The sequence below is a fragment of the Gekko japonicus genome, unplaced genomic scaffold (assembly GCF_001447785.1).
Source record: "Gekko japonicus isolate JY-2015 unplaced genomic scaffold, Gekko_japonicus_V1.1 scaffold363, whole genome shotgun sequence".
Classification (NCBI taxonomy): Eukaryota; Metazoa; Chordata; class Lepidosauria; order Squamata; family Gekkonidae; genus Gekko; species Gekko japonicus.
In genome coordinates, this window is record NW_015177016.1 from 901,166 (window position 1) to 917,639 (window position 16,474).

The 16,474-nt window shown below is 43.5% G+C and overlaps 1 protein-coding gene across 3 annotated transcripts in view; it reads left to right on the forward strand.

The window, feature by feature from the left end:
- Window positions 1-16,474, forward strand: part of FAM172A (family with sequence similarity 172 member A) — a 383,440-nt gene that overhangs the window by 65,324 nt on the left and 301,642 nt on the right. For all 3 annotated transcript variants that reach the window (XM_015427717.1, XM_015427716.1, XM_015427719.1), the window contains one exon: window positions 5,790-5,981. In XM_015427717.1, the coding sequence (XP_015283203.1) occupies window positions 5,790-5,981 (192 nt within the window). The remainder of the gene's footprint in view (window positions 1-5,789; window positions 5,982-16,474) is intronic.

The window sequence follows — 16,474 nt, forward strand, 5'->3', positions numbered from 1 at the left end:
ACTGTAACGGGAAGGTTGCAGCAGAGCAACAAGACTTTATCTGCAAAATAGCTCGCAAAAGCCTCATAGCCAATCTCCAATTCCTTAATGTTTAGTCTCCCCTGTGGCAGAGTAGTAATGGACCAAATATTTCTAAACAATTGGGCTGGGCGGGAGCTCGCAGATGCAATCGTGGCCGCATAATATTTTCTTTTAGCGGTTCTGACTGCCATCTCATAGAATCTCATAAATGTCCTATAAGATGCTCTTGTGGCTTCATTGCAAGTGTGCCACCACTACCTCTCTAGCTGTCTGAGCCCTCACTTCATCTGCTGCAGCTCCTGAGTATACCATGGAGCAAGCTTAGAACAGGGCGCAGAGGACATTGGGGAGCAATCTCTTCGATGGCTGCCAAGAGTTGTCTATGCCAGTCCTTGATGAGCTCATCTAATGAGCCGCCAGGGGGCATTGGATCTCGCAAGGCCATCTGGCACCGCATGGGGTCCATTTGGCTCCGCATGGGGTCCATTTGGCTCCACAGGCGAGCTAAAATATGCTTGCCGCCCATACAGGGTCGGGATCGAACATTCATGCGGGCCTTCAGGGCAAAGTGGTCCGACCATGGAACTGCCATAGCAGTGATACGGTCCACCGTAACCCCCGCTGCGAATATCAAATCAAGCGTGTGCCCAGCACGATGAGTAGAAGCTGTTGGGAGAGTCCTAGTGCTGCCATGGACAACACCGGATCCATCACCTGTGTGGAGGGTACATCATTGGCATGGACATTGAAGTCTCCCAGAACTATCAGTCTGGGGTGTTCGAATGCCCAGCCTGATACGGCCTCCAACAAGGATGATAGGCTGTTTGTCAGTGCATTGGGCAGACGGTACACCAACCAAACAGCCAAACTCTCCCTGGCTTCCCACACAAAGCCGGTGCACTCTATGCCCGTGAGCCTCGGTGGCGGGAGTGCCCTGAATGTGTAAGCCTCCTGGATGAACAGAGCCTCTCCTCCCCCTAATCCAGGATTGGTGGAGGACTGAGAACCCAGGGGGAGCCAATTGGGAGAGAGCTACAGTCTCTCCATCTCGCACCCAGGTCTCAGTCATGCACGCCAGGGCCATATCCTGCTCAAGCAGGAAGTCTTACTATTTATGGACCTGGCATTGCACAACACCTACTACCTTCGGAATGGGACGCAGGCTGGAAAGGGACCGAGCTCTTCTACTTCTCTGTCCCCTTCCTTTCCATTTCTGTCTGGACCCACCTTTATACTTTTCACTCCCCAGGAGCACTGGTATCCCCTGCCCGACCATCACCCTTTAGTGGTCTAATGTAATGTATATTAGAATGTAATGTAATTTGGAATGGTAGACTGGAATTATTTCTCTGGTCAGGGGACAGGGGGATAACTCTACACAGCCGATCACCCTACTTCAAAAAAGAATCATATAGTTGGAAGGTACCTCCAGGGTCATCTAGTCCAACCCCCTGCACAATGCAGGCAATTCACAAATATCTCCCCCACACACTCACACACAGTGACCCCTGCTCCATGCCCAGCAAAAAACCTCCAGAATCCCTGACCAAACTGGCCTGGAGAAAAATTGCTGCCTGACCCCAAAGTGGTGATCAGCATTTCCCTGGGTGTATAAGAAAGGGCCATGAGAACTAAGCACTGATACAACTCTTCCTGCCCTCCTGCTGATGCAACCCATCCTGCCTCCATGCTTGAGAGGAGACGGATGGAGCATTTTGACATAGTTATTTCCTTCGCTGTGTTCTCCCCCAGAATTGAACCCAAACAAATAGTAACCATGTAAACTAAGTGTTGTGGGTCAGCCTGAGCCTTGCATGGCTGAAGACCAGGGGTCTTGTTGTAGAAAAAGAGCTGCCGGAGCTCATTAGCATAACTCATTAGCATAACTTATTTGCATATGCCACGCCCCCTGACATCACCGGAAGTGACAGAAGGCCACACCCCCTGACATCACCGGAAGTGTGTCAGAAGGCCCGGCTACTTACCCTCCTGCTTCATCCTCATTCCCAAACGGAATGAGGATCGAAGCAGAGGGCGGGGTAAAGAAGGGGGCGGGGCTTCACCACGTGACCGCCCCGCCCCCTAGAGGTTCTCTTCCGGAGCTCCGTACCTGAGAGCTCCCCCCCGACTAGAGCCCTGCTGAAGACTCCTCAAGAGTCAGGGAGCTGCATGCAGCCAGCCCTGAACTAGTTGAGGTTAATGAGCCAGAAGTGCAAGAGCTTCCACATTCATTGCCGGCAGCTGACCCTGAGCCACCCATGCTTAGCTCTGAAGCAGCCAATAAACCTGTGCCTGTAAGCAGCTCATCAGACTCACCCCCACCCGTTGAACGGCATAGGCAGAGACTCCATGCTTGGCTTTTGGCTCAGCTAATTAGCTGTTTGCTGATGACAGTTCTGAGTAACTACGTAAGCACTTCCAAGCAGAAGTCCACTTGCGGGGTAGGGCGTGATATAAATAAAATAAAATTACTGTAAATAGGTCTTGTTAGGAGAAACCTATATAAATCAGATCAGGAGACCTGCATAGTGTGGAAGCAACATGTCACAATCCTGTGAACTTCACAACCACAACACCGAACTCTGCCTTGCAACCTGTGACCTTTGGACTGACCCCTGACTCTGCTTTTTGGACCTGCCTGAACCTTGCTGATCAGTGACCTCAAACTGACTTGACTCTGCTTTTCTGGACAACCCATGAACTTTGCCTGCTGCTGAACTGGTATTTGATCTCTGGACTGGACTCTTGACTGTGATCTGGCATGGTTGCCCTGCTCTGCTTGCATTCCCAGGACACTAAGCTTGTTATTCCACTTTGATCCTTGAATTTGCTAAATATCTTCATTATGCTGTTATGTTAATTTACTGCTCACCCTCTGCCTATATGTATGGACTGGTAACTTCCATTTAATTGTATCTGATGAAGTGTGCATAAATAAAATTCTGTTGATCTTAAAGGTACCACTGAACTCAAACTTTGTTCTGAAGCACAAGATAGTTTACCATATTGAAATGATAAATGCTGTGATTTCTAACAGCCTAAGTACATTTACTAAATGCCATGCTTTAAACATTCTGTTTCAGCGTAGAAAATTCTTAATGTTGTGTTTTTTTGCTACCTTTTCCCCTTCCTTTTCCAAAGCTCTTGCCATACACATTGCTGGGGTGGTTTAATTTCCATTACATTAGTGGTAACTTTCATCACCTGGGGTCAAACTCTCAAAGAGAGGGTTCTGATATAGGTATAGGGTTGGAAGCTAAGAATGGATCTTTGCTGCCTGTTCCCTCCATTTGCAGTCCTTGTGATCCTTGAATTATCTGCCTCTGAGAAGGAAGGAATGGTACAGGAGGCTCAAGGGGGAAAATCCTTGGAAAGAATAGGCTACTGTTTGCGTGAGTGGAAGCACCTTCAAATCAAACATCCAGACCGTTTTTTTAAGTAATGAGTTCTGTGGAATAGAAATTAGATTAAAAGCTTATGATACTTTTCATATTTATTGGTTCTTCTTGACCCTCACCAATGTATAGTGGATACAGTTAAGACTAGGGAGATGCTTCAGATCCCCCATACCATGCAACTAAAAATAATAGCCAGATAATTCCATTTACTAGAATCGATCAAAATAACACAAAACTACTTGCACTCTGTTTTGTAGTATTGTGGTTGATCCTAATCAAAGATATTACATTGCTTTTAGTTTTTGCTTTTGATTTATACCAGTGTGGCTGCATGAAATCTGTTTCTTGTGGACTTGGCAATAAATTCATTTTGTGACTGTTGGTCAGTCACTATTTCTCAGCATGATTTGCACTGTAGGGTTGTTATGAAAAATTCATTTATTCAAAACATTTATTAGCTGCTCAATGTAGCTTACAATTTAAATATAAGAGTGATTGTAAAAAACACATAAAGGTCTCACTTAGGACTGTCAATAAATAAAAACTAAATTAGTCAAATGCACTCCTAAATAACAGTCTTCAACTGCCTCCTGAAGATCAAAAGTAAGTGGGGGGGGGGTCAGGCACACCTTTTTGGGAGGTTGTTCCATAATTGTGGAGCTGACACTGAAAAGGTCCCTCATGTGTGCTCACCAGATGAGCATCTTTGATTTGGGACAGTCTACTTGCAATCTTAATTCCTGGACAGGAATTTATGGGAGAAGACAGTCGTTCAGATACTGCAGTCCCAAGCCATGTAGGGTTTTAAAGAAAAAAACCAATGCCTTGAATTGGGCTTGGAAGTGGATTGGTAGCCAGTATAATTGCCGTAGTATAAGGTTGCATGCTCACGATAGCTGGCCCCAACCAGCAGTCTAGCGGCAGCATTCTGTACTCACTACAGCTTCTGAACACTCTTCAAGCGTAGCCCCAAGTAAAGTGCATTGCAGTAGTCCAGTCTAAGTGTAACTAGGGCATGGATCACTGTGGCTAAATTTTACTGAACAAAGAAGAGGCCCAAAGAACAAAGTACTGGCTGAAGCTAGGCAAAACACTTTGAGCCAACATAGCCACCTGGTTTTCTAAGGTGACTGCTGTGTCAAGTAGCACTCCCAAACTGTGAACCTGGCTTTTCAAGGGGAGTATAACCCCATTCAAGACAGGCGAGATCTCAACTCCCTGGTCTGCTTTTCTAGAGAACCTCTGTCTCGTCGGAATTAAGTTTCAGCTTGTTCACACTCATCCAGCCTGTTACTGACTCCAAGCATCAGTACAGAACATCAACAGCCTCCTTAGAATTAGGCGGAAAAGAAAGGTACAACAGAAAGGTAGAAATTAATAACCCATGCATTCTACCCAATATTTTATCCACCCTAAATCTCAATATTATTGTTTCTAGGTTTATTCTCAGTCAGCTCATTTGCATTCAGTTCCCTGAATACACCAAATTTGCAGGACCTGGGTCAGATGGCAGGAAGAGGACTGTATATCTGCCATTCATTCTGTCTCACAGAATTGTTACAATAAAATGGAGGATATGAGAATTATGCACACCTATCTGAGCTCTTTGGAGGAGGAAGGATAACACTGTGAGAGATCAATAACAATGTGGTTGGAGCTTTCTGCCAAAAGTGGACAGGGTAAATCAGCATGAGTGCCCTGTTTATTAGATAGCTGTTAATTGTATATGGCTGCCTTGAAGGTCAAGCTACATTTGTGGCTACAAATTAGCACTTTAAACACACCAAAGAACTTGCAGCTCAGCTGTAACACTACTTAGCACAAAATGGCATGTAGTTTGTAATCCTATTATAGCTACGAAGCACACAATGTTTGACCTTGGGTAAGTTAATGTCTCAGTCTAACCTACCTCACAGGTTGTTGCAAGATTAAAATACTAGTCTGAGCTCCATAGTGAAAGAGAAGGCTAGAAAGTTAATAAATAGTACCAAGAAAAATAAATGCTTGGAGTAACAATGACTTGAACATGGAGGGCTTGCTCTGCCGTTGAGTGGTTTGCCTGTCTTCCAGCAATAAATTGTGAGGTCATTATAATACAACAAATATGGTAAAATTCTGTTGGATGCTTTCTGTTTTACAAATCTGAGACCTCGTTATTTAGGAACTGCCACATTCTCTGAATATTTATTTATTTAACTACATTTCTAGTCCAACCTTCCCAGCACAGAAGGGCTTAGGGCAGGTTACAACAGTAAATAAACTGTTATAGAAAAATCTATTTCAATCCCCTCCATTGAACAGATGTATTGATTTAAGTTATTAATGTAATTTTGCTCCTTTTTGTAAATATTCTGTTTGTCTTAATTGTAGGTAGATGCAATGGAAAGTGAACCCAGAAGTTTTATCTTTATGAGTGAAGATGCAATGACAAATCCTGACAAACTGATGGTTTTAATTCATGGTAGTGGTGTTGTCAGAGCTGGACAGTGGGCAAGGAGGCTTATTATAAATGAAGATCTGAACAGTGGTACGCAGATTCCATATATTAAAAGAGCTATTGAGGTAAGAGAATAATTCAGATTTGTAAAGTATTTACTTGTGTGGTACTGATTATTATCCATAGTTCTGTCTAATTTTCTTTATCCCAAATACACCTAAACATAAGAACATAATAGAAGCCAATGTTGGATCAGGCCAATGGCCCATCCAGTCCAACACTCTGTCACATCGTGGCCAAAAATACCAGGTGCCATCAGGAGGTCCAGCAGTGGGGCCAGGACACTAGAAGCCCTCCCACTGTTGCCCCCCCTCCAGCACCAAGAATACAGAGCATCACTTGCCCCAGACTGAGAGTTCCTATCTATACCTTGTGGCTAATAGCCACTGACGGATCTCTGCTTCATATGTTTATCTAATTCCCTCTTGAAGCCGTCCATGCTCGTAGCTGCCACCATCTCCTGTGGCAGTGAATTCCATGTGTTAATCACTCTTTGGGTGAAGAAGTACTTCCTTTTATCTGTTCTAACTCGACTGCTCAGCAATTTCATTGAGTGCCCACGGGTTCTGACGTATCTGCCAGTCTTTGTTTCAAGATAACATTTCTTGTTTATTTTCATTGAACACTGTTATACTGGAATTGACTTGTGATTTATGGAAGAAATAATTAGATCTGGTTTCCTGTTAGAAACTAGCATATTCTCTTAAAATTTACGTCATCAACCTAAGTATGTTCCTTACCTCTGTTTGAAGCTCAAATTGTTCTGTCATTGTAGGGAGCAGATCATGAAAGGCATCTGAGTTCCTGTCCTTGTATAAGAAAGCTACTTCTATTAAATCAGATGTAGAAAACAAAAATATCTACTCTGGTATTTCATTGTTTTGCATTACAGAACTCTTATATAGCTACAGAAGAACACTCTCATGATTATATTTAGACTCCCCTGATTTTAGGCTTTCTCACCTTGTGACATAGTTTCCTGATAAACTTTGAGAATATCAGCTTTCATTAATATTTTACAAATTTGTTTCTGGGCCACATATTTTAAAGAGGGGCATTATTTGAAGGAATTGCTAGGTTAGTTAAAGTGTGACATCATTTGAAAGATGAAGGATCTAATAACGTTAAACATAAGAAAAGTCTGTAAAAATTCTATTCTTCCTTCCACATTCAGCATCCTTGCCAGTTAGCACACAGAAAATAGTTATATTTAAATTGCTATTAGGAAGCTAGAAATCGAACCCTTATGTGTTATTTCAGAAAGCTAATTATGTTGGTGCAAGTGGAGACCCACAAGAAACTTGCAGGATAGTTATCCCATTCCTCACACCTTTGCTTCCTCCCCTCTCCCCCTGCCTCTCTCACACTCTTTCTCCCTTCTGCCCCCCCTTTCTTACTATCTTATCTCTTCTCCATGCATGTTACTTCCTCTCTTTTTCTGCCCTCCATCATTCTGTTTTTCTGCCTCCCCACCTCATCACTCTATGTCTCGCTCTGCCCCCATCCCATCACTCTCTCTTTATGCCCCCATCACTGTCCCAGCCCCCTGCCTGCTTCATCCCCCACTCTGCATAACAACAGCAGTGGTGGCGGTGCTCCCAGCCACCCACCTGCTTCCTCTCCCCTCCCAGCAGCAGTGGCAGCCCTCTGGGAATCACAATGGATCTCCCAGCTACAGAGATCAATTCACCTTAGAGCTGCCAGCTCTGGGTTGGGAAATTCCTGGAGATTTGGGGGTGGAGCTTTGGGACAGTGAGGCCTGAGGAGGCAAGCAGGGTATGATGCCATAGACTCAACCCTCCAAAACAGCCATTTTATCCAGAGTAACTGATCTCTGTCACCTGGCCAACAGTTGTAATTCTGGGTGATCTCCAGTCCTCATCTGGAGGCTGACAATAGTAGTATTCGTGGAGGAGATGGCTGGTTTGGAGGGGGGGGTCCATGGCATTATACCAGTCTTAAGTTCCTCCCCTCCTCAAACCCCACCTTCCCCAGGTTCTATCCCTCCAGTGTCCAGTAATTTCCCAACCTGGAGTTGGCAACCCTATTTCCTTCCTACCCAACTGCCAACCTACCTTTATATGCCTCTCTGTCTTGTGCTTTCCATTTCCACCCCCCTCCCCCACAGACTCTACCTAGGAAAATTATAGTCTTTTTCCACAGTGAGGACCAAAGCAGCTTACATTATTCTTTCCCCCTTTTTATCTGCACAACAACCCTGAGAGGTTGGTTAGACTGAAAGTGTGTGACCACCCAGTCAGCTTTCACTGCAAGATGGAGATCTGAACTTCGGTCTCACAGACCTTGGTCTGAAGCTCTGTTACATCACACTGGCTTTCATAGGTTGGCTGCTGATGAACAGTAGCAAGCAGCTAGGCCTACTTGGGTCATGAAAGTGAGATGGCATCAAGTTGCTGCCAAGCCTAGGTTTGCCAACCACCAAGTGGAACCCGTAGATTCCTCAGAATTACAACTGAATTCTAGACAGCAAAGATCTGTCTCCCTGGAGAAAATGGCTGCTTTGGAGGCTGGACTCTGTGGCATTATATCCAGCTGAGGCCTCTCCCTTCCCCAAATCCAGACCTCCTTAGAGTCCACCACAAAATCTCTAGGAATTTCCCAGTTTGGCACTGGTAACCCTTATCAGGCCTGGTCCTAAGGATCCCTCCCTGAAGGGCCAAAATATGCCTGAAAAGGGCCCTTCCCATTTTCCTTGCCTTTTATTGACAGAACCAGAAGCCCCCCCCCCCAATGTTCTAATCTCTCACTGTCAATGTGGGGCCTGGAGTAGAGAGCCATTTCAAAAGGTATTACGGAGGGATTCAACCCTCCCTGAGGTTTTTTAAAAAAAACTTTTTGGATTGTTTTGCAGACCCACAGAGTCCCCTGAGTCTGTAGAAAAACCTTCCTCTCCCATGCAGGTAAAAAAGAAAGAAAGCTATTTTCTGATAATGTTGGAGGAGAGTGAGCCTTCTGTTGGCAGAAATAAATATCTGCACACAGAGGGGACTCTTGGCTATTAGTAGGTAGATAGGGAATGTCCATAAAAGGGAATATCCATAACATATTCCTATAAAATTCATCGTGATATTTACATGTTTTGCATAAAGCGCTGAAATATTCCTGTGATTTGGGACATGTCTGGTAAATGATCTATTGAAATGGCTACATTCATATATGGCACCAGACCTTGTTTTAAGTTTCCAGACATACAGGTGAACTGTGGTTAGCTGCTTGTCTGATTTCTTTCTCAGTTTGCTCAGCACCAGGCCTCATTTCCTCCCGGAGCTCACCGGAGCAATGCTCCGACAGTGAGGAAGCCAGGGGGTAGGGACATGTAGCAAGCCCCACCCCCTGCTCCCAGCAGCCCTCCCCTCAGTCTGGCCTCAGAGAAGGAAGAAGGAAGGTAAGTTGAAGTTGCCCTCCCTGCTTTTCCAGGCCCTGGAGAGGCCTGCGCAAAAAAACCCCCCATCTTTCCAGGCCTGCGCTAGGCACAGGGCCCTGGAGAGGTCTGCGCAACCCGCCCCCCATCTTTCCAGGCCCGCACTAGGCGCAGGGCCCTGGAGAGGCCTGTGCAACCCCCCCCTCCCCGCCTTTCCAGGCCCGCTCAGAGGTGTCCCTGCTAAGTCTCAGAGCAAAAGAGGTCGCCTCCACCCCCCATCCCTTTTCTTGTGAGGGGGAAGAGATGGTCAGAGAGAGACTCCCACCGCCTCCCTCAAACGCCTACTTTTCTTTTTCTTCTTCTGCTGCTGCTGCTGTGCCCTGTGCAGGCTCAGAGACTTTCCTCTCATCTGCTCATTTTGTCCCACCCTCCCTCCTCAGGATGTTGGTATGCTCACAACAGCCCCATGAGGTAGGGCAGGTGAGGAGAGAGAATGATCAGCAAAAAGGCACCAGTTGGAGAAGGGGATCATGGCGGAGTGGTTGAGCTTTTGCCTTGGTTCAGTGTCTGGCACCTCCAGTTAAACGGATCAGGGTGTAGAACAAAGTTTGACTCTAGTGGCACCTTTAAGACCAACATCCCATGTCAATCAGGATTCAGAAGTCTGAAGGAGGAAGGCACTTTGCACATGCTCAGAGGCAGCCATGCCACTCATGGTTCAATCCTTCCTACTTTTCTTTCTCTCCCACTTCCCATCCAATTTAAGAGATGTCCCCATCTTTTTAATTGCTTTAGGCCCAGATTATAGATTCAGCCATGCCAGTTCTCTGCATGAATGTAGATGTTACCTTATTGTTCAAACAAACCCAAGGTCTTGCCTGCAACCTGAAGTACCGCAGTCCAGGACACACATCACCACTTGAGCCTGGTAAAAGTGTAAAGTGGCCATTCTCACATCCTGCGATGGACTCTTCCCTTCCCATTTCAAATGAGAAAAGGCACTCTGTATACTCTCAGAGGAAACCTTGTCAACCTTGTACTTCTTACATCTGGGGTTCAAACTTGTCTCTACCACTGTTCCCTCTAAGCTGTTCATGTGAATGGCCACTCATTTACACAGGAAGCCCCACTCAGCAGCAGTCTGTGACAACCAAATTTGGGCACCTTATGACAGTAGAGTTGTTCGGTTCTCCACAAACTAGACTACAGTTTCAATCAGCCCATTTTCAACTGAGCAAAGGCTGAAGGGCTCCACTCACTGATTCCTTCACCACCAATGTGTGAGGTAGATTAGGTTGAGAGATAGCCTGGGCCACCCAGGGAGCTCTGTAACTGAGGATTTCAGCATCACATTCCCACATCCTCCAAACCCCATGAGCTAGCCATTGTACCACATGAACTGATATTATTTTATGAAATATAATTTTGCCAATTGTCTAGAAAACTAGGCCTCTTACAACTTTCAATAGCTGCAAAAAAGATTCCTCAGGGCATTGGGAAAAATGGTTTAACTGCCCCCTGCCCAATTGTGCTACAGTCCTGATTTGAATCAGTCCCCCACACCTGGTGAATCACTTTCAAAAATGCTGGGGACTCCTGATGTAGAACTCCAAGTCTGTTATCTTCTTATGTTATAAATTACCATGCAATAGTACATAGTGTGATATTTCACACACTGTAGCTGCTGAGGTTTATTTTGAACTGTTGATAACACTGCAGGATAACTGAGTTTTCCCACCATACCCAAAGACCAATCAGTTTCTTTGCCTTTAAATCAGTGAAGATTCATTGCAGAACAGGTATATAAAACAGGTTGACTTGCTATCCTGTCCCTGCTGGAGTCTCACTTCGTCGTTTATGTCCTCAGTATCTGGTCCTAATCCTGACTGTCTACTTGCTTGAATGTGCATCTTGCATCACAGCCTACACTCACCGTGACTTTGTAAGAATGGGTGGGGGACGTCTTCCAATTATGCCATTTCTTGATGGGGGCAGAAGGGCATGGCTTGGTCCAGGGGAGGGGGCAAATGGGACAGCGCCCTATCAAACATCTATCACATCTCTCCAAACTGCAGCTGCCTGGATGGTTGTCTTGCCTTGCTGCGTCCTGCACCAGCCAACCATCCCCTTCTTAGCCTCCTTTCCCTTGCCGTATCACTTTCCCCGATTGAAGAGGAATGGGCAGTCGCCTGACTAAAGCCAGCTGGACTTCAGAAGCAGCAAGCAGCCGGTCCACCTGGCTGGCTGAGCAAGCCTCTCTTGCGTGCGCCCTTCCCTGACCCAACCCTTCCCTCCCTCACTTGCTGAACTGTGTTGGGGGGGGGAGTGGTGAAGGAGAAGGCGAGCATGGTTGTTTGGGGAAGGCACTTGTGGCCTCCCATGCATACAGGCCTGGGTCTCAATCCCAGAAGAAAGACAGTATAAGTCTTCTTTTGCTACAATTTGCTACCCCATAGGAATCTGTATTCAAAGGGGAGTCTGTGGTATTTGCTGTCACGAAGTAAAGATGCTGGGGAAGGATCCCTCACCAGTGGCACGTAGATCCTTCAAAATCTGTGAGGTTGAAGACCACAACTCTAGATCATTGGGTTTTGTTTAGGCAAAAATTAGCTGATCTGATTTCATTGTTGTTCTGGATCCAGACTTGTCAACATTATTTATTTAAAACCTGCTTTTCCTCTCTGAAAGTGACCTTGTTGTGGCTGACAAAAATAACACTAAATGGCAGTGATATAAAACCCACAGTCAAGTATAACAGAGAGGAAGGCTGCCAGTCAAACAGAAAAGGAACACTAAAAGCACCTCAGCCATCAATGGCAAGGAGAATAAAAATATATTGACCTGGTATCCTGGTATCCCCCCTCTTTACCTGAAATGGGTGGTTTGTTTGTTTTTCCCTATGTGTGCCATCAGGTAGGCTCGCCAGCTCTGAGTTGGGAAATACCTGGAGATTTTTGGGGTGGAGTCTGAGCGGTGGGTGTTGCCTTCTGACACACTTCCGGTGATGTCAGGGGATGTGGCATATGCAAATAAGTTATGCTAATGAGCTCTTGCACCTCTTTTTCTACAAAATGACCCCTGCTCAGCACTGTACTCTATAGATGTATTGGCCCTTGTACACTTTGTCCATTCAGCTTTCATACTGAACCATAGTTAGCACAAGTCACAGTTTGCAAAGTATATTATTCTGGATGGCTTAACTGAAAGTAATGATTTGTCAGTTCAGATGTCATACCAAGTTGTAGTTAAGCTTCCTTTAACCATAACTTGGAGTAATATTTCAATGGTTTTTGATAATCATATTCTTAGACCCACCAGAGCATTTCTACAGATGTCACAGTTTCCAAGTATGCAGTGTGGCCTCTCATCTTCCCCAACTGCTGCAACCCAGAACTGCTTCTGAGGGGAAGGTGAAAAAGTCTCACTCTCGGCAGAATTCATGCCATCCACAAAAGTGATCTAGTGGAGCATGCAACGCACAAACTGTGATTCAGATCAACCCTGATTCACAATTCAACTATTGTGAAATGCCTCTTGAAGTAGAGTAATAGCCATAATTAATATATCATATAAGCTTTATTCTGTCTGAGAGATGTTCTTCTCCGTTACTTGTGCAATGAAATAGGTGAAACTGTTATTGAACTCCATGTGAATTGGGCAGCTTTTCCATTGGAGTTCAATATTTCATACATTATCAACTTATAGACTCTTGGTTAGAAGAAGACGTTTGTCGAAACAGCATCGCATTCCGGAGACCACCATCCCGTCATTGTCATCTTTATGTGCCTGAATTTACAACTTGAATGTATCATAATTATCTTTGTATATTTCATATTTACAATTTTAGCCATCATGCCATATCATGGTTTGCATCTTTTTCGGAATGTAGTTCGCTGGCTGACTTATACACCATTCTTTGTCGATTCAGACATCACACCAAGGCATAGATAAGCTTCTTTTAATTATGGTTTGGTGTAATGCCTGAATTAACCTGATGCGTGCATGTAACTCAGCTAGTCACCAGCCTGTTGCTGGCAGCAGAAAGTTGGGGAGTCTGAAATGGGAGCATAGTTTCAGCACTTTTCCCTCTTCTTATTTTAATGGAGACTCAGTACTAACCTTAGCTAGGGCCAGAGTTTCTCCTCAGCTCCAGCCAGCCCTCAACATTTAAAGTCCCTTCATCCTATCTAGATGTTAGGACTGCTGATTACAGCTCTTATTTCTGTGACCCCTCTGTGCTCATATGCACAATTTGATTATTGTTGTTAGGTGAGATATTTATTTCAGTGGAAGGAATGGATCTGCAGATGTATGCACAAAGCATAGATGGACTATCTCCTTTAAAGAAAATGGAGGAACTGTATGGTTGTGTGGATGGCTAAATCTTGCATGTATGAAGCTTCTCCTGCTGCTGAGTCAGGAAGATGTGTATATATATGTCAGCTGTACTTTACTACAGTTTTTTTGTACAAGTTGGTTTTGGCTGACCAAAACCTCCTACAGCCATATACATCTTAAAATTAATAGGGTCTTCCTTAATTTTGTGATGTACTTTTTCATCTTTACGTGGAAGAGGCAATCTGTGTGCTTGAAGAAATACTTCATAGGAAAGAGAATCTACATTCAAGGATAGCTCTTGTATAGTTCTTGCTAGATCAGGACTGTGTAAACACTACCAAGCAGATAGTAGGCAGCCAGGTAGGGCTGTTCTATGTGTCTTTTTTCTCTTCCTCCCACACAATAGTAACCAAGTGCTGACAAAGTTAGCAGCTTCATCTTTTTTGGTGGGGAGATCCTCACCTGCAGCAGCATGTATATAGGTGATTGCTGTGCACAGGATCTCTGTAAAGAGCTTTAATCTCTTAAACTGTGGATAACTAATTACTTCTAGAGTGACTTAGTATTTGAATAGTTATTCAGTAATTATTGAATTAATTCAAGATCTAAATTTCTGAAGTGAGCAAAACATTCAGTATTTATGAATGTCTTTCCTGCCCTTCTGTACGTTCTGGACAAGTTACAGTATCACACATTAAAACACAATAAATAGTAAAATAAACTAATACCAGCAGCCTAGTGGAAAGATGTCTGGCAGGATCTGGACACAGACTGTCCAGATAACACAATTTGTGGCATCTGAGCGAGATCCAAAGTTCTATCTAAATAGGTCTGTTTGCTAAATGAAGCTTTTAGCTAGTTCTTCTTGGGCAGTTAACCCCCTTGTACTACATTGCAAACTGATTTTAAAACTGAAAGGACTTGCATCGGTGGAATGGGGGTAGTGGTTCTGCTGGGTGCTCTTGAGCCCTTGTGCCTGCCTGAAGTACTACTTTGGATTCCTGCCTTTGTATTAGTCTGCTGTACATTTATATAATTATTTTAGTGATCGTAATAAATACTGATCATGTCTGTTATAAGGTGTAAAAATGTGATTTTATCGTTCCAGTGATATATATACAAATTCTGATTGTTTGCTAATAAGTATTCAGATTTTTAGTTTCAAAATAAAAATGTGACTGTAAATAATTCCTAGAAAATTTTGATGCCATTTAAAATTTAAATTTAATATATAAATGGCTATAATGTGGAAACATCATACTGGTAACTATCAGTAAGTAATTAGTCAAAAAAATGGGTAAGCGCAATAAAATATTGCTTAAAGAAAAATGAAAGGGAAGGTTAAATACTCAGAGTAATATTAAATTGACAGGCTATAGAAGCCCACACCAGCCCCCATGCCAGCAAAAGAAAACAATGAGATGACAGCTCTAGTGTTTGGAGAAGAGGTTGTTAACGACAGCTTATTCCTTTATGATTTCGACTCTTGACAGAAGACAGGTCTGCTTGTTGCATCATGGCAGATGTATCATTACCTTCTGGCCCTGTCATGACTGAATTGGAATAAACCCACTTGCAGTTCTGAAAATCCAATTACTTTGTGGAAGTTTGCGCACTGTTTCAGTGATTCATGTACACATGTTAATAAGTTTTATTGCAATAGATATTGTTCAGTTCTAACATTCTGCTAACGTTCAGTTTTGGAAATTATACAATCAATTAAGCATATGACTATGATCTCTCTGTTTCCTATTAAATCAATTACAGCAACAGCCTATAGTCTGTGACATTAGTTTGCTACTATGATAGTTCATTGACCTAGAGAAATTATTGTGAGAATCTTTCTGGCTATGTATTTTTCCCTAAAAGTGCAATTTAAAATCATATAAAATATTACTGGCTAAGCTCTGAGAAAAGCATCTAGTGAATATTTGCAATAATTTATGTTTCATGTCTCTGTATTTCATTTTAAGGATTATGTGGTGTTTTCTGTTACACATATTAAAATTCTGTGTTTTTTTCCTTCTAACTTGTGGGATACCTCACAGTGACTCTGGAGATTAGACAAGAGAGAGAGGAGGTGTGGATTTATGAAAGTATGTCAAAAGCCTTGGGGTTTGGGTATGATCGGAATTTCAATAGAGGTTGAGATGAGTTTAAATGCATCGAAGGCAAGCATAAAAATCTTGTTTAATTTCTGTCATATTGTTCTTTTTTAGTCGCTCTGATGTCTTTTTCAAATCTGCTTTTCTCTCAAGCTTTGTGCTACCCTATCCAAGATCTGTGTCCCTCCCCACCCCCCTTTGTATTTCGTTTTAACTGCTGATCCCATTTCTGTGGTGCTTCTGCCTTTAATATCAGCTGAAGAGGCCTGAATTGCTGAATCAAAGCCGTTTTGGGAGAGAGACAGTGTTTAAGATTGTGCAGGGTGAGAGTCTCTGGGTAGAAGGTAACACTTCCTGCAGTTATAATCAATGCACTTGACACTTTCAAAGACAGGAGAAGCCATGACTTGCTCAGGGGTTAAACTTTTTAAATAACCTCCCCAGGGAAAGATGCCGTCAATAAAACATAATAATTAGTTGAAGATTCTTGAGTAGCCTTCGTTTTAAAAAAAGAAAACATTACAGACAGGGTAGATCTTTATATAGTACTTACCTTTCTTTTGTTTCTTAACCTTTCCCCTTTTGTTAGATTTGATACAGCTCTTTAGTATGAATGTTTCACTTATAAAAGCCTATGATTTAGTGGTGTGAAAAAATGTTTTAATATAAAATAATTGTAACAGTTGATGGTGGTTCTCCTCTGTAAACCTGCCTCTTTCATCCTCCTCCATGT